Source organism: Wickerhamomyces ciferrii, contig 00085 (assembly GCF_000313485.1).
Source record: "Wickerhamomyces ciferrii WGS project CAIF00000000 data, strain NRRL Y-1031 F-60-10, contig 00085, whole genome shotgun sequence".
In the NCBI taxonomy this organism is placed as follows: domain Eukaryota; kingdom Fungi; phylum Ascomycota; class Saccharomycetes; order Phaffomycetales; family Wickerhamomycetaceae; genus Hansenula; species Hansenula ciferrii.
In genome coordinates this window covers 78,346-101,102 of record NW_011887655.1, presented here as the reverse complement: position 1 = coordinate 101,102, position 22,757 = coordinate 78,346, and the positions used below count along the sequence as shown (strand labels likewise).

The 22,757-nt window shown below is 28.3% G+C and overlaps 10 protein-coding genes across 10 annotated transcripts; 5 read left to right on the top strand and 5 right to left on the bottom strand.

Moving 5' to 3' along the window:
- Nucleotides 1-205: 205 nt before the first annotated feature.
- Nucleotides 206-2,014, bottom strand: BN7_3193 (MDR family MFS transporter; the record flags this gene model as incomplete). Its single annotated transcript, XM_011276242.1, has 1 exon — nt 206-2,014. One exon carries the CDS (start codon nt 2,012-2,014, stop codon nt 206-208), a length of 1,809 nt encoding a protein of 602 aa, XP_011274544.1.
- Nucleotides 2,015-2,502: 488 nt separating this feature from the next.
- BN7_3192 (uncharacterized protein) lies at nt 2,503-2,817 on the bottom strand (the record flags this gene model as incomplete). The annotated part of the gene is made up of 1 exon (XM_011276241.1): nt 2,503-2,817. One exon carries the CDS (start codon nt 2,815-2,817, stop codon nt 2,503-2,505), a length of 315 nt encoding a protein of 104 aa, XP_011274543.1.
- A 319-nt stretch (nt 2,818-3,136) lies between these two features.
- On the top strand, nt 3,137-3,376 carry BN7_3191 (uncharacterized protein; the record flags this gene model as incomplete). Its single annotated transcript, XM_011276240.1, has 1 exon — nt 3,137-3,376. One exon carries the CDS (start codon nt 3,137-3,139, stop codon nt 3,374-3,376), a length of 240 nt encoding a protein of 79 aa, XP_011274542.1.
- A 3,145-nt stretch (nt 3,377-6,521) lies between these two features.
- SGA1 (glucan 1,4-alpha-glucosidase) lies at nt 6,522-8,243 on the bottom strand (the record flags this gene model as incomplete). Its single annotated transcript, XM_011276239.1, has 1 exon — nt 6,522-8,243. The coding sequence occupies one exon, from the start codon at nt 8,241-8,243 to the stop codon at nt 6,522-6,524; it is 1,722 nt and encodes a 573-aa protein (XP_011274541.1).
- A 978-nt stretch (nt 8,244-9,221) lies between these two features.
- NCE103 (carbonate dehydratase NCE103) lies at nt 9,222-9,938 on the top strand (the record flags this gene model as incomplete). Its single annotated transcript, XM_011276238.1, has 1 exon — nt 9,222-9,938. One exon carries the CDS (start codon nt 9,222-9,224, stop codon nt 9,936-9,938), a length of 717 nt encoding a protein of 238 aa, XP_011274540.1.
- Nucleotides 9,939-10,623: 685 nt separating this feature from the next.
- XBP1 (Xbp1p) lies at nt 10,624-14,658 on the top strand (the record flags this gene model as incomplete). Its single annotated transcript, XM_011276237.1, has 3 exons — nt 10,624-10,803; nt 10,923-12,868; nt 13,389-14,658. The coding sequence occupies 3 exons, from the start codon at nt 10,624-10,626 to the stop codon at nt 14,656-14,658; spliced, it is 3,396 nt and encodes a 1,131-aa protein (XP_011274539.1).
- A 656-nt stretch (nt 14,659-15,314) lies between these two features.
- On the bottom strand, nt 15,315-17,696 carry BN7_3187 (uncharacterized protein; the record flags this gene model as incomplete). The annotated part of the gene is made up of 1 exon (XM_011276236.1): nt 15,315-17,696. The coding sequence occupies one exon, from the start codon at nt 17,694-17,696 to the stop codon at nt 15,315-15,317; it is 2,382 nt and encodes a 793-aa protein (XP_011274538.1).
- Nucleotides 17,697-17,889: 193 nt separating this feature from the next.
- Nucleotides 17,890-18,644, top strand: BN7_3186 (uncharacterized protein; the record flags this gene model as incomplete). The annotated part of the gene is made up of 2 exons (XM_011276235.1): nt 17,890-17,906; nt 17,999-18,644. The coding sequence occupies 2 exons, from the start codon at nt 17,890-17,892 to the stop codon at nt 18,642-18,644; spliced, it is 663 nt and encodes a 220-aa protein (XP_011274537.1).
- A 235-nt stretch (nt 18,645-18,879) lies between these two features.
- COG6 (Golgi transport complex subunit COG6) lies at nt 18,880-21,308 on the top strand (the record flags this gene model as incomplete). Its single annotated transcript, XM_011276234.1, has 2 exons — nt 18,880-19,762; nt 20,080-21,308. The coding sequence occupies 2 exons, from the start codon at nt 18,880-18,882 to the stop codon at nt 21,306-21,308; spliced, it is 2,112 nt and encodes a 703-aa protein (XP_011274536.1).
- A 37-nt stretch (nt 21,309-21,345) lies between these two features.
- On the bottom strand, nt 21,346-22,689 carry DPH1 (2-(3-amino-3-carboxypropyl)histidine synthase; the record flags this gene model as incomplete). The annotated part of the gene is made up of 2 exons (XM_011276233.1): nt 21,346-22,508; nt 22,581-22,689. The coding sequence occupies 2 exons, from the start codon at nt 22,687-22,689 to the stop codon at nt 21,346-21,348; spliced, it is 1,272 nt and encodes a 423-aa protein (XP_011274535.1).
- Between the last annotated feature and the right edge of the window lie 68 nt (nt 22,690-22,757).

Here is a 22,757-nt window from a genome sequence, read left to right as displayed (position 1 = left end):
GGTATGTTTCTCTTTAGAATCTGGGATGAGATGCAAGTTTATATGCCAAAAATTTTAATAAAAAATTTGTATGACGGCGGAGATAAAATTATAGAACGTATTCGCGGTCATAAAGGGTATAAACTACAATTTTATATCACTATGAACTTTATTAAAATTCATTGAATGCAAAATATACAAACACTGTATCTTATAGTGGAGAAGCCTATTCTTGCTTATCACGGGTATCTATTAGCTGATTTTGTATGCTTTTCTCATCTTTACTCTCAGGATCTTTTAAATTATTTGATTCATTCGACGCATTAGATTCAATCAAATCATCATCTTTGTTTTTATTGGTTGCGACGGTATCATCCTTTGGTAGCCTTCTATTTGTGGTAAAAAATGAAAAAATCAATGAAATACCACCAGAAGCTGCACATGTATAGAAAACATTCCTCAGGGAATCCATAACACATTCATAAACTAAATCTTGTTCATTTTGCGGTAAACTTTTAATCGAATCTGGGAATGAAATAAAACTCATAGCTTCAGGCACTGAAACATTCATGATATCACCTTTAGCTATTAAATTACCAATTTTGTTTTTAAAAGATGAATTAAATACCGTTTGAGATAATTCTGCACCTAGAGTACCTCCTAAAGTTCTTATAAAGTTCATCCATGACATTGTCAAGATTAATCCACCAGGAGTCTTAGGTGCTCTAAGTTGAGCTTCAAATATTCTTGTTTGGAATTGAAACCCCATTGAAACACCAACTGGGATTAAAAGTCCAATTCTTTGTGATGATGATGAATGAACTTTTAATAAAGCCAAGATACCACATCCTAGAGGACCCAAAAAGGCGGCAAAAAGTGAATAAGGTTTAACATATCTAGTTATTTTCAAAAGATAACCAATACCAATAGAAGCAACGACATTTGTCAAGATCAATGGTAGTAATGAAACACCAGATAACCATGCATCAGCACCTCTAACAACTTGGAAATAAACACCTAAATAAAGGATAATACCCATATAAAAGAAGAATGAGAATCCAAGACAAATAGCTGCTGTAACAACCTGTGGTACTTCAATGATTTCTAATGGTATTATTGGTTCTTTTGAATATTTGAAATTCCAAATTGTGAACAAAATTAAGAATATTCCACCTAAGACAAAACATAAAATAACAGCTGCAGATTTCCATGGAAATTGCGTACCACCAAATGAAAGAGCCAACAAAATCAATGTTAACCCAATTGAAATACATGCAATACCAATATAATCAATAGTTTTCAATTGGTTCTTTATTGGATTTTTAACTCTTGGAGGATTGAAGAAAATCAAAATACAACCAGCTGCAAACCCGCCAACTGGTAAATTTATATAAAAACACCATCTCCAAGAAACTTTTGAAGTGAAAGCACCACCAATTAACGGACCAATGATACTACTAATCCCAAAGACAACACCTATTAAACTTGTAGCCAATGATCTTTTACTCATTTTCACCACTTCAGTGATTATAATAGAGTTTAATACTTGGATACCACCACCTCCAATACCAGCAATAACACGACCAACAATCAACATACTCATTGAATTTGCTAATGCACAAATTAAAGAACCAATTTCAAAAACTAAAACAGCAAATAAGAAAACATTTTTCCTACCAAATATAATTGATAATTTCCCCCATACTGATGCAAATACACATGTTGTAAGTAAAAATCCAGATGATAACCAACCTATCTGTTCAAAATTATGGAATTTATTACCCACAGTTTCCAATATTGTCACAACGATTGTTTGATCAAGAGCTGTTAAAAATAAACAACATAAACATGAGAATAATGTAGTTACTAATTTCCAACCATGTAAGTGTTGATCAGTTGATTTTGTTCCATCACCAGCATCACTTTCAAAATATTTCCCTTCTTTATTGGTTTGGTTTTGAGATTCAAGTTGTGATTCTTGATTATGTTCACTTGCTGAATTTGAGAATCGTACTTCTTTTGGATCTCCAGACATATCATAGACTTGAGCAATATGAACTATATAATTATGACTAGATCTATTCTATGATTCCCACTAAACCTATATCTCATCCTTCTTGTGGTTTGCGACAAAAGGTCAAGTTTTCATGAGTCTCCAACGTTTGTACATTTCAAGAGATCTGAACTTTGAAGTATCGTGCTATCGTGCTACTCAATACAAATTCTGCATGGTTAGAAGCCCTCCGGTGAATGAACTATATACATCACACAACTTCAACCACCATTAAACGTATTTGACGATTGGTTCTTGAAGGTGTTCAGTGAGATTTCATGATGATCAAAGGTTCGTGATTCATTAAATTATTCATGGAGAGTTTTACTGGGTTTTAAGGGAATTTTGGGTATAAATAAATACATCATGGTCCATAAGCCACAGTACTTACGTACTTACGTACTTCATTTTTTGATAGAACATTATATATATGATATAACATATAACCTGAGCTCAAATGATTTCTCTAATTAAAATTGTTTTGCTAGATCAAAGTATGAGGAATTTTTATGAAACTTGTCGTAAAGTGCCTGTTCTCTTAATTTATGGAATATCTTTGATGTTAATTTTTGCTCCAATAACCTTGTTTGCTCCTTAAGTTCTAATAATCTATTTTCTTTTTGATAATTTTCAAATTTTAAGTCTAAATATTCATCTTCTAGCTTTTCAATACCGTTAATATTAAGAATTCTATCTGCATAGCTTGACATTGCATTAGTCATGACTGCCGTTGTTGCAACCCCGAACGCAATAGTAGATGCCAACCAACTTGTAATCACCACCATGTTGTTTCTCTTAATTTAGTTGATCTCTTGAATTTGTGTTTAATATTGGTCTAAATAACTAAATACTTATATTCTAGGGGTGTGAGCCATGTTTATAAATTTGACATTTGTGATATGTCACATTTTCATTATTTTAGGGTAACAGCGTTGCGTGTAATTATTACTATAATTTTATTGAAAACAACCTCCTTAGTACTAATTATACTTTTTGGTGTGATTATAGATAGTTTGGCAATAACGTACTCAAATAATTATTACAGTCCACGTCATCAAGTTGCATCTTCAAATATCCATTATCAAATTAATCTAGTCGAAAAATATGCCGGTTCTAACAGCTTCATCCAGTGCTGCAATTTTAGGGAGTTTGGTCGCTGTTCCATCTGCTGTATATATGAAGGCTATCAATGATTCAAATTCAAACAAACAATATGATATGCTTATTCAACGTCAATGTAACAAAATCTCTGAAGAACTCAAACTATCAAAAGAGCTTGATCAACAAATTCAACAGGAGAGTCTTAGAATCAAAGATCTAACTGAAAAATTATACAATGTTTAAAAATCGTTTTTCTCTGGGCCAAGATAGCATCAAGAAATATAGATTGATGATACAATATGATATAAATATAATAGAAGTAATGATTTCACAAGATTCTACGTCCAACGTGCTATCGATTGTTAATGATATTGTAGATCAAAAGTCTTTTAATACAGCTTCAACAGCCGATCTATAATACATATTACACAATATATTCAAACTTTTGTGTGTATTATCAGCATGCCATAAAATAGATCGATCTATTTCTACGCAATATAGCAATATATAAACAGCTGTTCTTCGTCAATTCATGTTCCAAGAGCTACAAAAGAAGTAGCTTCATCTTATATCTGACCAAGTTCATTATGAATATTTATTGATAAATCTGGTAATCATGATACAATCGAATAATAACAGTCAATATATTGAGTCAGCCACATTACTGGTAAATGTATATTCATACGTATTATTTTTCCTTAGCGTTCAAGAAGGTAACAGGGTGTGTCATGAACTTATTCTTGATTTCGGCCGATACAAGTACTTATATATTGATTTGGTAGGAGACGCATTTAAGCGGCGGCGGCGGCCAAATCTTAAAGACTGTATTGAGAGAATGGCAAATAGTTAGATCAAAACTGAGTTAAATCATTAACAAAATATACTAATTTAATGCTGAATACTCTTTAATTTTAGTGGTACTGTTTTTGAAGCTCTACCGAGAAAAAAAAAATTGGTCAAAAATCAATTTAAGAAAATTTGAATTTTAAAATAAACAAAAGATATCCAAGTTTTGAAATTCAAAATTTTTGGACTTCTTCTTTTCCATTTATTAAACTACAATATGAAAGCTAGAGTAAAAATTCATAGTTATGAAAATTTACACAAAGGTTTTTATTAATTGATCTCATTAAATAATGAAAAGTGTTTATATGCTTATAATTTTATATACCCGAGCACTTGGGCGCTTATATCCGTGACATATGGTACAGCAGCTCTATAATCAAAACGGTATAAGCTACATCTGTAATAATTATAATTTCTAAACTTTCTGAAGCCTGTTTTATATATTAAATTATATCCCTGAGACCCAAGCTGGATCTGGTTTGGGATTGAAGGTTGAGATGATGCTTGGTTACTCCATCGATCGTTAATTCGAGTCTTTAATGAAGTTACTCGAATGAGAAAGTTACACTAAATAATTAAAGTTAAATGTATATTTCTTCAAAATAACGAAAAGAAGTTGAGAAAATAGTATAGAATGATTTGAGCTGATAAATTTCCTGATATAATCAGAGCTTAAAACACAAAAAAGGGAAACCTTGAAATATTTTAAGCAATAAACCACATACGATAAAAATGATGACAATATATCATCATGATTTGAAATTTCCACCATTGAAGCATCAATCAACTTGAATAGAAAAAGCTTAAAGTTCCTGCTTCTAATGATTTTGACTCCTTCTGAGTTTTGAAAGCTCATATTCAATTAAACCGCATTTATACTCAATCTCTTGCTCATGTGCTTGTTGATGTTCTCTTTCATTCTCTCTTTGTCCAATTATAGTAGTAGGAACAGCAACTAAACTTCCCAAGATAATCATACTAGTCCAGGAAGTTAAAATAGGCATAATGTAAATGATCAAATATAGCTTTTGGATGCTTTCAGTAAAGAAAAAACTTTGATTAATAATATCTTGTTTGACTTAGCTTTTGTTATAAATTTAAGGATTAGCTGTTATTTATATATACGAAAAATTAGAAAACCAAAATTCAATTAAGGAGAAACATGCATGAAACTTTAAAAGCATTGATAAATTAAGGTTACCAAGTAAAACATGTACGAAGGAGTATACTGAAACTACAACAATACAAGGAAAACTTAAAGTTAATAAGGTAAGAAGCCAACCATTTATTAATAAAAATATAGATAGATTTCAAGCAGCTAACATTGTATCAATTCATAAGAAAAGAACACAGCTTCTAATGAACAAGAATTGAGCTATCTGTTACCATTTCGTGCGTTAATCTCTCTCACTTGAAGTAAAAGATTGTCAAATCTTCTATTGATTTTTGCATCACTCTTTGCTCTCCCATCTGAAGTCATAAATGCAACGGTAGCAGAAGCAGCAATACCAGCAACAATTGTATATCCTAACCAAGTTGTAATAACAGGCATTTCTTAATGTTTTCATTTTTCTTAATATTGATTTAATGTTTAACCAAATCCATATGTTTTAAGAGGTTTTGATTGTGCTTATTTATACTTAGGAGATTTATTATTCCTTGTTAAACTTTAAGTGTGTTATTCTCTCACTAACGAAAAGGAATAAAGTTCTAACAAGCCATCCATAACCCTTGTACTTTATACCAATACACATAATAACCTCCTTGATATTCCTTTGTTCAACCAATTTCGGTTAAAAACCACCTGTCATGCATTTCGTGTCAGTAAACTTGACCATATAATTATAGGAAATTTAAACTTTGATTCTACTTTTTAAAGAAAGGGGTTGAAACTTTAATCAATTTCAATTTATAAACTTTAACTATATTTTATTGAAAATTTGTACTTGTGGATATTTTAAACAAGTGCTTTGACTTCAGTGGTCAAAAACAGACAAACGTTCATTTTACAAATTATGTTCTCTTATATACTCTTGTCTCTTGTTCTTTGCAATATCATTTATACTTTAAAGAATATCAAACCTTTTGAGGATATAATTAAAAGTGAACAGCTAGATAATATCCGTTATTTTGTAGATAAAATGGAAAACATGACACAAAATAGAACAAGAAGTAGCTGATCTACTTATCTAATTGAAGCTTATTTTTGTAAAATTGAATTTGATACTATATGAGGTGCCAAATCATTACATAGATACTCTACAACGAGATTGTGATATAACAAAAGCCTAATAAATATAAATATATTCATAAAATCATAATCAAAAACGAAAGTAAAATATCCCACAAAATAACCTTATACTATGAAAACCCAAAACCTTTAAGCCATTATATAATAACATCTAAAGTACTCTATATAATAAGAAAAAAACCAAATATATAAATATATATAATATGTATAATAATAAAAAAAACCCAACCAATATCATCTAAATTAAAAAAGCGAATGTTAATATTCTATATCTCTATAATAAACCATGATCTATCCAATCAAATTAAAAGCTCTTTGTCTCCATTTATATGCATTCCAATAATTTCCATAACTCCAAGTTAAATTTTCTGCACCTTGCATAAATCCAGTATATTTATTAAATTGTTCACTAATTGAACCATCATTTGAAACATGTTCTCTAATAATTTCTAAAAATGAATCACCAAATGCAAATAAATTACCAATTGTTTGATTAAAAGCTAATGAATTGTATGGAATTTTTAAAATCAGATCATGACCATTTGAATGTTTAATTAATGGAGAATTTGAATAAATTGAATTCAGTTCAATAACATTATTATAATAAAAATGTTGATTTGAAGAATCAATAATTAAATCTTGCTTTAGGTTATATAAATTTGCAATTAATTTAAAAAGTAATTCACTTGCAGATAAAGTTGTTAAAAACCATGGATTACCTTCACTTGTTTTATAACCATCATAAATATCTTCAGGATAACGACCAAGTGCAACACCAAGATTTAAATTAATTTTGGAATGATTAATTGGATAAAGATATTTCATCGTTTTAATTAATTCACTTAATGTATTCAAAATTAAACCATCATTAACATCAAATGGGACAACATCATCAAAATCATCATGAGTAATTAAAGAGCCAATAATAATTGCAGCATCTAAACCTGAACGTTCATGTAAGAAAGATGGAGTTTCCACAATATGATTTAATTTATAATTAATAAAACCTGAATCTTCATAAATAAATTTTGTTAAATCAATTAAAACAGTTTGTAAATTTTCACCAAATTCTAAATCTTCATCATTAAAATTTTTGAAATATTTTAAACCAATTTTTAAAGCTTTTAATTGAGTTAATGAAGTGAAAAAATGGAATGAATTAACTTCTTCCCATAAATCAAAATTTTCTAAATTCCAATTTGCAATAATAAATTTTAAATCTAATTTAATAATTAATTTATAAATATCACGAGTTGATTTAATAATTTCATCAGTTTGAATAAATTGTTTCCCATGATTGTTTAAAGATTTTATAAATTTATCAATTGAAATAATTCTTAAAGCAGGTCCATCATTTTGTGGTCTACCCCAAACTTGATTAAAAGGAGTTGAATCAACATGAAATTTTGGTTCACCTAAATTTTTAAATTTATTTAAAGGATCTGAAGAATCATTAAATTTCCCACTCCAATTATCTAATCTTTGTAAATGATAATTATTTTTAATATAATTTTCCACAACTTTTTGTAAAGTTTCATTTTGGAAAGAATCAAATTCATTTAAATGACTTATTAAAGAATTTATTGTAATAGCACCATCTCTAATCCATTGATAAAAATAATCTGGATGTTTTTTTGAAGTTGAAGCTAAATTTGCACCTGGAGTAACATTATCATTTTCAATTAAATCATTATTTAAAATTGGATCTGCAATATTTAATAAAATTTTATTAAATGAGATATGAAATTGTTTTTCAATCCAATTATTAAATTCAGTTTTATTAACATCATTATAAGGATAAATGTTATAAAGATTAAAATCAGATTGTAAATTAAAATTGTCAATAGTTATAATTTCTTGATTTGGTAAAGGGTGTAAAGAGTTTTGAGAAACTAAATTCCAATTTAATATTTGAGGATCTGAATTATGATAAGCAGCATTGAAAATCATATAAATCACAGCCAATAGAGGGATAAATGATAATAATTCCCATTTAAAAGATAAATTAGACATAATGATAACCAGACAGTAACCAATAACAACAACAAGTGAATCAAATGGACAAATGAACCAGAAACTTGACCAAAAGTAATCACAGACGTAAACAAACCAGTCTAAACCACCAACCAAAAAATATTCAAATATCAAAATTCCCCAGATTTAGAAAGATGTTTAAAAAGATGTTTTGTAAAATTAAAATTTGTCATTTGACACTAAAATTTCAAGACACAAAGATAAACTTAGAAAACAAGGAAATGTCCTAAAGAGGAAATACTCCAGATATGGTTATTGAGAACATCACAATTATTTTTAATTTCCCGATATGGAAGTCTATCCCTTTTAGGGAATAATAAATTATAATCACGTGAATTTTAGATAGTGACATCACCATTTTAGTTTCCATAACAACAAAATTTAATTGTTGACATCAGCGGTTTGTGCAACACTTTCCGATTGACTCACTTTTAATTAGTAATTTTAATTTTAAATTTCCCAACAAAAATAAAAATTTAGGCAGAGATGGGCAGACGACGTGGGCATTGGGCAGAAAGCCTTAGACAGAGATGAACACGTTGAAACAATAAATCTAGAGGGACCTAGGCAGAGTGTTCTGCCTAGATCTTTAAACAGAGCCCCTGCCTAAATCTTATCAATTTACCAACAAACTCCTTTTAAATTTTAAAACTGTGAAAATCACCGTTGACATCACATTTTTTGCATTAACGATTAAAAAATCTTAGATATGTAAAATAAAATTGACCAATAAATTTAATAATCAATAGTCATGTCTTGTATTAAATCATTGATTAAGCATTTTGAATCATAACTAGTCATTTGATCATCATTTTGAATCATTGTTTGTTCTTGTTTGGTATAAATATTTCAATTATTCCATTAAATTGATAAACTCCATTCACTTCAATTTGAAATTCAATGCTATTTAGATCCAAAAGGATTATACCCAATTTCAATAGACTCAATAGATTCCAAATGCTTAAACAAGAACAATTATCAACTTCTCCAATAAGTTATCATGATCATGCTGGACATGATCATCATCACAGTCATAGTCATGGTGATTTTGATCATGAAGAATCACCATTTACATTAAATAAAGAATCAAATTTAAAAGATTATTTATATAATAATAGATTATGGGCTGAAAAAATGAATGAAACAAAACCAGGATTATTTGAATCAAATGGTAAAGGACAAAATCCTCATACCTTGTGGATTGGTTGTTCAGATTCAAGATATAATGAAACAGTTTTAAATATTTCACCAGGTGAAGTTTTCACTTTTAAAAACATTGCAAATATGATTAGTATTGATGATTTAACTACAGTATCAACTTTGGAATTTAGTATAAATGTCCTTAAAGTTAAAAAAATTATAATATGTGGTCATACAGATTGTGGTGGTATTTGGAATTCATTATCTTATAATGATTTAGGTCCAACAAATTCAAATTTACAAAATTATTTAAAACAAATTGATGAATTAAGAGATTTAAAAATTAATGAATTAAATGAAATTTCAAATTTAAAATTAAGAGCTAAAAAATTAGCTGAATTTAATGTTTTAAAACAATTAGATATCTTAAAAAGACAAAAACCTGTTATAAATGCAGTTGCAAAAGGTGAATTAGAAATTTGGGGATTAATGTATAATGTTGATAGTGGGTTTTTAGAAGTTATTGAACAATAGATGATGGATATATATATATAGAATAGATAATTAATAGAGTTAATATATCAAATTTAAATAGGTACAATTGTTTTTCTCAATGGTTATTGTAGTCTCGGTTAAATAAAAAAATCTACTCTCGATTCCCGGATAAATGAATATTAGCCACACTTCCAAATTCCAAATAATAACCCCAATTGCAGGCTATATAAATCATGAAAGTGATCCGTCAGCAGGATATATGCTTATCATAGCTGCTATATTACCTACTCCATATTCCAATAACAAATCAAACAAGAACTTTGAGTCAAATTAAACCTGTATAAAGTATATGGAAGGTGGTTATCTAGTATATATCGATAATGTGTATATAGTATAGAGATCTAAAAAGGAGAAATATATTTAAATAGTCTTTTAGTTTTATTTTCTTAAGTAATCGCATTGAATATGGAATCCCAATTGGGTAAGAATATTGATACCGTATTATAACACAGCTTTAGTTTGCCTATCGAAGGCTAATCAGCTATCAGGTAGGCTAGAGTTGTGTAATTATGTTCTTATATTTAAATCAATGTTATAAATTGAAATCAACGCGTTTGATAATCATTTTGCAGCTTTATATAAACATAGTGAATTCAATTGATATTTTGTTTTGACGTTTTATAATTACTGAAGTGCAGGTGAATTTAATATTAAGGTGACAAAGATGGTGAATTCATACACTGATTATAACTATGACTTTAAAACTGATCCTATCTTATTTGAAGACACTATTGATAACTTGAATGAATATTTACCAAGTTCGTTAAATGAATTTGCAATTCAAAATTTATTCAAGATACGTCAACCAGATAGATTGAAAACGAGACATGAATATTATCTTGATGTAAATAATAGAAAGGAATTGTACAATGGTGAGTTGATATCTTCATCCTTTTCATGGGATTTTCAATACTAGAAAAGAAAACTAACTAATTAATAGCTATTTCTGTTATTAAACGAGAGTTTTGTAAACCAAGGGAAGATCTAAACCCCAAAATTGCTGAAAGACTTGAATTAACAGAAGATGAAAGACCAAAGTACTTCAATTCCTTATGGAAAATCTACGTTGCTGCTAACATAGTTGATGAACAGCTTTCAAATTCACCACCTGGTGGTGATAAAGTGTCAAATACAAAGTACAATCCAGGTAATATTTCAATATTCATTGATTCATTTAAATCTATTAAGTTTGAATCTAAACCTGAAGAAATTAAAGATGAAAAATTATTTGATAATATTTATGAATTACAATTGTTTATTGATTATTCATTAAACAATATGGATGAAAAAATTGCTGCAAAGGAATTAGCCAAATTATTAAACATCTTTTCCACCCTTCATCGTTATACTTCAAATTCTCAACATAAGAAATCACGTTTAGATGAAAAAGCTCAGGAAAAATCAAGACAAGAATCCATGAACAGTTTCATAGTATTACCAATTCTTCAATTCATTAATAAGTTACTTTCATCTAATAATGAATATATTAGGTTTACCAATGAAATGGAAAAAGAGATTGAACCACAAAGACCAAGACAAATTTGGAAAGCTCATATGGTTGGTAATGAATCATATCCTAAAAACCTCACAAATCGCCGAATGTTTCATAATTGTGAACCAGATATCCCTATAACTCTTGAAGATATTGAAGATGGTTTAATCCCTATTGCTGGAATTGAAATGAGAAACCAAGATTTAGCTTCCCAGCTTGAAAGATTTCAACAAACTGATAATCTCTCTAGTTTATCAAAAGATTTCAACTTGACAAGTCAATATCAAATATTTATGAAATTGAATAGTTATTTGTTGAGTAATTTCAATCAAACAATATATTTTGAGTATCCATTGAATGGTGGTGAATGGAAAAGTTATAATGAAGATGATGTTGTTTTCACTGGTGCATCATTAAGATATAAGTTGTTTGATAATAGTGGAAATACTCCAACAAATTCCATGCAGTTACAGCTTTTGTTGATGCTGAAAGCTTATGAAGGTATTAGAAGAAAAACATCTACAGACGAGTGGTTAAAGGATTCCAATGGTGGATATGTATTAGATAAAGAATCATATAGATTAATGGATGAAGGTTGGAAACCAGATCTGTTCAATCCATTTGTTACATCATTATTCAAATCTGGGTTTAAACAAAAAGCTGAATTTGATAAATTGGAAAAGATTACAGAGGAAGAAACCAAAAATCAATTGACAAAACTTTTCCCAAAAACTGCCAATTTGAAAGTTTCAAATTATAAAATATTGAATAAACATTCAACTTACAAAGGTGTGAAACTTGTGATCAATGAATCCAGTGATATATTTAAAGGTGATAGTGCAAATACTTCAGAAAAAGTATTCTTTAAAATGTTTGATTTGGTAAATTTACAAAATCTTCATAGTTATATTAGCAGTTCAGGTATACCACATCATAAAGATGAGGTTCAAAAATTCACTGAATCAGAACTTTCCATATTGAGTTCATTGAAAGGTCATATGAGATCAGATTTTATACCAATACTTGAAAAATTAAAAAATAGTTATTTGAGAGAAATCACAGCTTTGAAAAGGATTAAAAAATGGAATTCAACACATGGTCCTGATGAACAAATTAATTCACCTAAATTGTTACAATATGGATGGGCTTATCTTGAGCTACCATCAGAAGGTCAAACAGGATATTCTTATTGGGGGCCATTTATTTGTACAGAATACTTTGAATTTATCAATGATAATGATGTTAGGAATAATCCCAAAAGGGTTGATAATATGAGGAATCAATTGATAAATCTTAAAGCTGCAGGTATAAAGCATAACGATATTAAAGATGATAATATTTGCTTTGATGAATTTGATCAAGCACATTTTATTGATTATGATTGCAGTATTGTTGATGGTAATCGGTATCTGGAGAAGTATGACCTTCAACAGATTGATCCAAATGAGAAGATATGTCACTTGATAACTTGATCAATAGATATAATAGACACAAATATAGATATTTAATAGAAAATTCAAATGGTTATTTGTAGTCCGGTTAAATAGATGTAGATATCGGGTAAATCAAGTGGTAATTGTACAGAGCCACACTTTTCTTGCTCTTATCTTTCTGTCAAAATTTCGATTTCTTAGTAAACTGATAAAAAAGTGAAATTGAAAAAGGAGGAACTGATCTGAGATTTAACAAGATATCAAGTCAAAAGACATTGAGGTTAACTTTGGTTAAAGGACGTTTAGGCTAGTCTAAGGTTACTAGGCTATCAAAGGTTACCAGGTTATCAGGCTCATTTACTGCTTTTTTTGCTTAATTGGTGGCTGATTAAGGTGATCTTTTGCACCCTTTCTATACTAAAATAAAGGTATATCGCCACCCAGGATTTCAAACAAGAATAACATCAAGAGATACTAAAACAACAAGATTTCAATTCATATGAGTGGTGATTCAAAAACTGCAAATATCATTTTCAAAGATATTGCACCAAAATTACAATCCAAAGGTGTTAGTACTAGTACAGCTACTAGTACTACAACATCCACTCCATCTAAAACCAATTCAAATCTTAATAATCTAATGTTTTTAAACTCAATAAAAGTTTCTTATCCAATTCATCAAATATCAAATGAAACTTTAAGATTCATACCAGATTCTCAATTATCTTTAATTAAACCTTTAATTGATGAATCTAATCAAGATAATGAATCATTTATTCAAAAGAAGAAGTATTCAACAAGTGTTGATGAAAGAAATTTCCTTACTGTTTTTGAATATAAATTAAATGATAATTGGATTTTATGGGATTATTCAACTGGTTATGTATTTTTCACTGGATTATGGAAAAGTTGTGGTAATAATAAAACTGATATTGTTAAATTAGTGGAAAATTTCCCCAATTTATCAAATGTTGTTAAAAGGGTTCGTGGTGGGTTTTTAAAAATTCAAGGTACTTGGTTACCATTTGATGTTGTTAGAAATCTTGCTAAAAATTTTTGTTTTAATATTAGATATTGTTTAATTCCAATATTTGGTGAAGGTTTCCCAAAAGAATGTTTATTACCATCAGATCAAAATTTTGGTAAATTAATTGATTTAAATTCCAAGATTCAAGTTGAAAATGCAGCAAATAGTATGAATAAAAAGAGAAGATCACATTCAATATCAACTCCAATGTCAATTGATAAACCAAATTTTAAAAAAAGATCAAAATCTGATGTTCAATATAAACCAACAATAACAAATAAAATTCAATTATTAGAAATTGAAGAGATTCTTAAAGCTTCAAAATCTTTACATGATTTATCAAATACATCAAAATTTTATCCAGCAGCTTCTTCAAATTCAAATTATTTCTTTACATCAAATTTATCATCACCAATAAGATCAAGATCAATAATATCAAATTCTCAAATTCCATATGGTGGATTTATTTGGTCATGGAATGAAGAAAATAATTTAATAATCATTGGTAAAGATGAAGGACAACAACAACATCAACAACAACAATACATACCACAATATGTATCACAAGATATAAATAAATATGATGCTTCAATACCAAAAAATTATGATGGAATTGATACGATTATTAATGCAGCTAATCAATTGATGAATTTCCATTCAGGTTCAAATCAAGGTACTCATGGTACTCAGGGAAATGGAAATGATGATAAAAAAGGTAAAATGGATATTGATGGTTTACTGAGTTGAATGGTTTATACAATAATTAGATTTTTATAACAATGGTAACAAACAACATAACACAATAACACACGATGCTTTTCAATGGTCTTTTGGTTTTACTTCTTTTGCTTTTCAAGCTTATTATACAACACACAACACATACACAACACACATTTGCTTTTTTATTTTATGGAGTTTTTCTTTTTTTATGGTTTTTATTATGGTTATGGCTTATGGCTAGGTTTATTTTATGGTGGAATATATGGAATAATATATATGGAATATGGTTTTAGTTTATAGTTGATACATGGAAATATATTAAAATTTAAATTGTAGTTTATATGATGCTATTCCCGCTCTGAATATGTCTATATTACATATAGACTACATAGGAAGTTCAGATAAAAACTACATGATACCAGTAGAACTTAAGCTTTCTTGACTAGGAAGTCACATAGTCCTAACAATTAGCAAGAGCTCCTGACAATTACACAATTATATACCAGTAATTTACCCGAAATATCAACTTTATTTAACCGGAATGCAATATCTTTTGGAAATACACAATCATTTATTGCTCGAATTTATAGCTACAATTAACAGCTGAATAGCAGCTCTAAGTTATATATAGTAAATAGCCAAACATTTTATATCATCTAGGGGCATTCCTAATGATACAGACGTCAAAGTCTTTGAAGATCATATTTCTCAAGATAAATTAGATTATCATCAATGACACTTTGATCAAAATCAACAAAATAAGCTTGGTCGAATTTATCAAAGCAAAAATTGTCCTCTTTAATATCGTTGTGTTCAATTCCAGCACTTGAAAGAAGTTTCTTTTGCTTCATGAAGCTTTCAACACGTTCTGGATTATCTTTATATGTGTTATCACTGATAAACTCAAGGTAGTCGGTACAAATGAATGGTCCCAAATAAGAATATCCCGATTGACCTTCTGATGACAGTTCAAGATAAGCCCAACCATATTGTAGCAATTTAGGTGAATTAATTTGTTCATCAGGACCATGTGTTGAATTCCATTTTTTAATCCTTTTCAAAGCTGTGACTTCTGTTATATAACACTCTATTAAAGTCTCCTTGATGTCAGCAAAATAAGTGGATTGACCTGCTAGTGATGCCAGTATATGAATTTCTGATTTAGTAAACTTCTGTAATTTTTCTTCAGAACGTGGCATACCGGCAGTATTAATATAATTATGAAGACTTTGTAAGTTTACCAGATCAAACATTTTGAAGAACACTTTATTCGAAATATTTGTATTAGTTTTAAATATATCACTGCCTTCAATTATAAGTTTTGTACCTCTACTATTTGAAAATTCACTCAATAAATTGTAATTTGAAACTTCCAGACTAGCATTGGTTGGGAACAACTTCGTCAAATCAAAATTCACGTCACTTCCATCTGTAGTAGATACAGATGGTGATGTAGCATTAGATGATTCCTTTTTAACTTTTAACCTTTTTGGGGTACTTCCTCTTAATCCATTTTTCTTCTCAAAATCTTCAGCTGGAAATTCCAATGTGCTTTTAGTTGTTTCCTCTGGAAGCTTATCCATTTTAACCATTGCAACTTTTTTTTTGAACCCATTTCTAAATAATGATATAATAAATTGAGAAAAAAGATCCGGTTTCCAACCTTCATCCATTAGTCTGTATGATTCTTTATCAAGTATATATTCACCATTGGAGTTCTTTAACCAATCGTCTGTAGGTAATGTTCTTCTAATAGCGTCATAATATTTTAAAAACATTAAAAGCTGAAACTGCATAGAATTATGGGTTGGACAATTGCCACTATTTTCAAATGGTTTGTATTTGAATGGTACACCCTCAAAATTAACCTCATTATCAACATTATCACCCTTCTCCCATGTACCACCTTTCATTAATGGGTACTCAAAATATATGCTCTTACTGAAATTACTTAATATGAATGTATTAAATTTTAGGTGTATCTGGTATTCTAACATCTGGGAAAAGACTGTCGAAAACTTGGAAATATTATCAGTATTATCCTTGAGTAATTCAAGAGCACCGGACGCATCTTGATCTTTCATTTCAATTCCTGCTATAGGTATTAAACCATCTTCGACACGGAGCGTTATAGGGATATCTGGGCGACAATTTTGAAACATTATACGATCCAGAAGCTCTTGGGGAAATTTTTCATTATCAGCAACATGAGCTTTCCAGATATCACTTGGTCTTTTCTTCTTGATTTTTTGAGCCATAACATCCTTGAATCTCATTCTAGAATGAATCAATACTAGCGAATTAAAGAAGTTGGTTATTGGTGATATGATTAACTCTTTCATGGCGTCTTGTCTCATTTTTTCCTCATCTTTTTTATTTAACTTAAGTTTGTGATATTGAGCTTCAGAAGTATATTCAAGGAGGATGGAAAAGGTATCAAGTAAGTTGCCTAATTTTTCCACGGCAATGTCTTCTTCCAATTTGTTTAATGAAAATTCAATAAACAATTCTATTTCATCAATATTCTTAGCAAATTCATCATCCTTTATTTGTTCAGGTTTAGGTTTGAAACAAATAGTCTTAAAGGATCTTCTGAATATTGAATTGGTATCTATATGACCACCAGCAGTCATTGGTAGCTCATTTGGGAGTTCGTCATCAACAATATTTGCAGCACAATATATCTTCCACAATGAAAACAAATACTTTGGTCTTTCACCTTTCTTTAATTCAAGCTTCTCAACAATTTTGGAGTCTAATCTTTTTACTGATACACAAAACTCTCGTTTAATAACAGGAATAGCTATCAGATATCCAGTTAGTTTTATAGATGTATCATAAAAAAGGGATGGTAACTCACCATTATATAAGTCCAATCTATTATTAACATCGAGGTAATAATCATGGGTTTTCAATCTCTTTGGATCACGAATCTTGAATACATTTTGAATGTTGAACTCATTTAAAGAACCAGGTAAATATTCGTTTAAATTGAGAATGGTGTCTTCAAATAAAGTAGGATCAACTTTAAAGTCATAGTTATAATCAGTGTATGCATTCACCATCTTTGTAATTCTTAACCACACCAGGATATTGTTGAAATGCAAAACGAATATTCTCAAAAGTTTGTGGGTATTATTGATTTAATATTACATAATCATATAAAGATTTTTTTTTTTGATAGTACTTTATGAAAAACTAAATAAAATAGTATGGAAATGTGAATATCAGAGTTGAATTATACCATATTATTCAAAGATGAGTGGGATAAAGAAGTATGTGTTCCCAGTAGTTATATTCTACAAGATCAGAGGATACTAATAACAATTTCAAGAGTTTCAAGAAATGATTTATATAATTCAGAAAGTGAACCAGAACAATTGGAAGATGAAATAATATTACCAAAACTTGAATTTGATATAATAGAAGCTGATGATGATGTGGAGGATGATAAGATGGAAGATGAAGAATCCCAAGATTTCGATTTCCCATTGTTTTCCATGAGTAAACCAAGTGAACCAGTGGAAGATGAAGAAGATAGAGGTAGATCCATCACTAAGAGTAATACAATGAGAATCACATTAAGATCACCTTCACCTGAAATCATAAATCAAGAAAGACCAGAATCATATTATTTTGCTAATTATACCAATGATGAACTATTACAATTCCAACAATCAGCTATAACAGGAGATGATGTATGGTCAATGAGTAACATTCAATATAACATACCAGGTAAATTGATTAATTTAGATGAATTTAATACCCAAATTCAAAAAGAAATAGAACAAACCAAAACTAAAAGACCTGGTAAAAAGAAGAGAATTGCCTCGATAAAAGGTAAAGAACATCGTAAAGAAGTATTAAAATTAGAAAAAATTCAAAAAGCTAAAGAAAAGGCTAAATTAATGAAGAAAATTCATCATAAGAGAGGTGGTAAAAAGAATAAAAAAAAGGCAGCACCACAACCACAACAACAAAATAAACCAAAACCAAAATATAGAACGGAGTAAATAACCAACAAGTGATTATTAAATAAATAAATATGATGGTTTTTGTTAATTTTAGTTATACTGATTTGTAATTTCTGACATAATCACATCAATTTCCCGCGAATTTTCCAATTTCCAATTTGACCAAGTAAACAAAATCATTGAATAAACAATGAAATGAGATCAAACGAGATTCACAAGTGATCAAGAAGGTCAATTGAAGAGGAAATAAGCTGGTTATAAGGTTGATGTTACAATGGATTTCATAGACTACGACACGTTCCAGAATGACACAGATCCACAGGAGAATAATGGATTACCTGAACCTGCTCCACCATTAATTTTACCTATAAATCCAATAACAAATAAATTTAAGAATTTATCAATTTTGAAGAATCATTTGAGTGAAGGTGGTGGTGCTGGTGATAGTGATAATGGTACTGGTAATAATAATAGTGATGATACTACTGTTAATAACTCCAAAATTGCTGAAAAATATGCTAAAATATCAATAGATTTATTAAATTCAAATAATCAATCTTCAAATGATGATTTAATTACTGATTTACCCCATGAAAATAGTTCAAATACTAAAATAGATCAATCAGATAAACTAAATAATCATATCACCTCCAAAGCTTCATCTCATACCACATCAACTTCAGTATTAAGTACTAAATTATCAAAAGTTTTAAATACATATGATAATAATGATCCAAAATTACGTGAAGCTATTCAATTATTACAAAATAAAAAAATTATGGATATTGATCAATTAGTTAAGACTGATTTATTAGGATCCATAGCAAGAAGGAATTTTAGAAGTGAAATTGAAAATGATTTATTAAAACAACATTCAAATGTATTAAAAGAATTTCAACCAATAATTCATAAAATTGAAAATATTGGTGATAAAATCCAGAAATTAAATAATATTAATAATAAGTTCCAAAACTTTGATAAATTAAATCCTGAATTAATTAATCAAATTGAAAAATTATCTATACAAAAAACTATATTAACTTTGAAAAAAATGATTTTATTAAATTTTAAGAAAAAATTCACATTAACTCAATTTGATGAACATGTATTAACAAATGAAGAAATATCAATTAATTTCTTCTCTGTTTTATCAAAATGTAAAAGCATACATTCAAATTGTTCAATTTTATTAACTTTAGGGAATCAAGATCTTGGTTTAAATATAATGAAAAAAATGGATAATTTTTTAAATTTATCTTATCAAAGATTATCATTTTATCTTGAAAATAAATTATTAAAAATTTAAATACCCAAGATTCAATAAATTCAAAACAAGATAATTTAAAAATTTTAAAAATTTCAATATATTATTTACATGATAATTTAGAAATTTTTAATAAATTAATAAATAAATTAATTTATTTACGTTCAAAAACAATAGTGGATGAATATTTATATCAATTAGATAATGCAGATTCAAATGATGATCAAAGTCGTCCAATTGTATTATCTGCTCATGATCCATTAAGATATATAGGTGATATATTGGCTTATATTCATTCAACAATGGTTAATGAAGTGGAATTTATCAAAATATTATTTGCAAAAGAAGAAGATGATGAGGAATTATCAGAGTTGAGTGATTTAGAACAACTAGGAAATATAACAAATGATATAATTAATGAAATTTTAAATTCATTAGCAAGACCCTTAAAAATTAGAATTGAACAAATTATTAGAAATGAAATAAATTTAGAAAATATTGGGAAATTTTTCAATTTATTTGAATTATTTAAAATGATGTATGAAAAAAATTTACCATTAGAAATTATACCAAATTCACAAATTATTAAAAATTTAAATAATTTAGAAAAAATAACTGTGGAGAAAATTTTCAATATAATGAAGGAAAAATTAATAATTATTAAAAATGGGAATACGGTGGAATCAAATGATGATCTATTATTACCACCAGATTGGATTAGAGATTATTTAACAGATGTTTTAGTGTTATTTGATAATGTTCAATTTGGATCTGATGAACATATTTTTAAATTATCAGATGATGAATTTAAATCATTATTGAAAACTATAATTAATGAACCAATTGATATATTAACATCCATTTCTCAAAATCAAATTCTAAATAAAACTGATCAACAAATTTTCCAATTGAATTGCTTAGATTTAATTCAATCTAAAATTATAACAATACCACAATTTTCCTCGAAAAATGATGAATTAAATGATAGCATAACAGAATTGAAATTAAAATTAATTGAAAATCAATATAATTTATTATTAACAAATTCACAATTATCAATCCATCAACAATTAATTCAATTAATTTTCCCTATTGATCAAATTGAATCTAAAGATGATTATATGATGTATTCATCATTAATTGAAAATAAATTATTCCACAAGGAGAAATTATTAGAAATTGAATTAAAATTACATGATTTTTTACCTATAGCATTAATAGAATTTCAACAATCATTATTTAAAATTTCTTCACCAATATTGGCAAATGATATTATAATTGAAAGTTCATTAAAATTTTTAAATCTTTATTTAGTTTTTTATAATATCCTTTTGGAATTATATCCAGATGAAAAGATTCTAGAGTGGAATCCATATGATGTTGCTACATTATTAGGTGTTGAAGAAGATTATAAAAAAAGTTCATTTGCATCATTATAAAACAAAACTCCCCATCCACCAAAGGTTGATAAAGTATTTAGACATTAATAGATGAATGATCAGGAATTTTCCCACGTCCATAACCATCTTTCCCATAATAATCCATTGGATAATAATTTTCATTCCACATTTTATCCATTTCCATCATAACATTTGCCTCATATGGTGTTAATAATGGTTTATTAAAAGCATACCCCCAATCAATTGATAATCTTGGACATGCAACTTGAATAAATGCATCAATATCATCAAACATTGATAATTTTTGTGGGAAAATTTCTGATAAAATAATCTTGACAACAATTATACCTCTTTTTGATAAATTTGATTCGAGATTTGCCAATGTATTTATATTACCTTGTCTACCTAATGCACCCAAGATTAAACCAATTTTTTTAGCTTTTGATGCAGTTTGAATAGCATCATGTCTAATTTTAATTAATTGTTTTTGATCATAATATTCTCTTGTAAATTTTCTTGAATATGGATCATATCTATATGCGGGTATTTCTGGATTATGAATCATTGCACTTTCAAGATGAAATCTACCATCACCAACATAAATCATTGCATCTATATCTTCTTTATCTAATCTTTGAGATGTACAACCTAGAACCTCACCTTTAGATAATGGCATGATTTGTGGTGGGATTGTATAAATTGGATGTTCTTCATTATTTGCTAATTTATCTTTAATTGCATGAATTGTTGGATTAAATTGAATTGTACCAAAAGTTGCAATCTTGGAATTTGAAGGGAAATTTCTTTGAATAGTCTTAATTAAATGAGTTTCATCAATATTTATAGTAACAAAGATATAAAGAACTTTAATCAATGTGATATCAATTGGAACTAAACATGAATGAGCATAATGAACAATAAAATCACAATTTAAAGATCTTGCAGTGAAATCATCAATACAACAAGCACCATAAGAAACATCACCCATAACTATTGTTTCAACACCACAAAATTGTTCCAAGATATCAGATATGATTAATGAATAGATTAATAAACCTTCAGGCATTTGTAATGCAACTCTTTTAGCATTTTGCTTTTTAATATTCCATACTGTTTTATGAATTTCAAAATTATAATTTGATGGTAATAATTTAATAGCTTCGTTTAATTCTTTATCTTCTAATATTTCTTGTGGAACTTGTGTCATAACTCTACCGACATGTCCTTTAACTCTTGATGCTTTTAAAAGTTAGTATTTTGACACTTTCATATAAAATCAAATGATGTATAACTCACTTTTAACTAAAGAACCATCTGCATTGGTAGCACCAGGACCTCTTTTCCCCACAAATCTCTTTCTAGGTACTCTTTTGACCTCTGTTTCTGGTTGGGCACTTGGTTTAACTTCAACTTCACTCATTTCTTCACTAAGGTAAATATGTCTCCTTCTTTGTTTTATAAATCAGTTGATAATTTATATTTCTAATC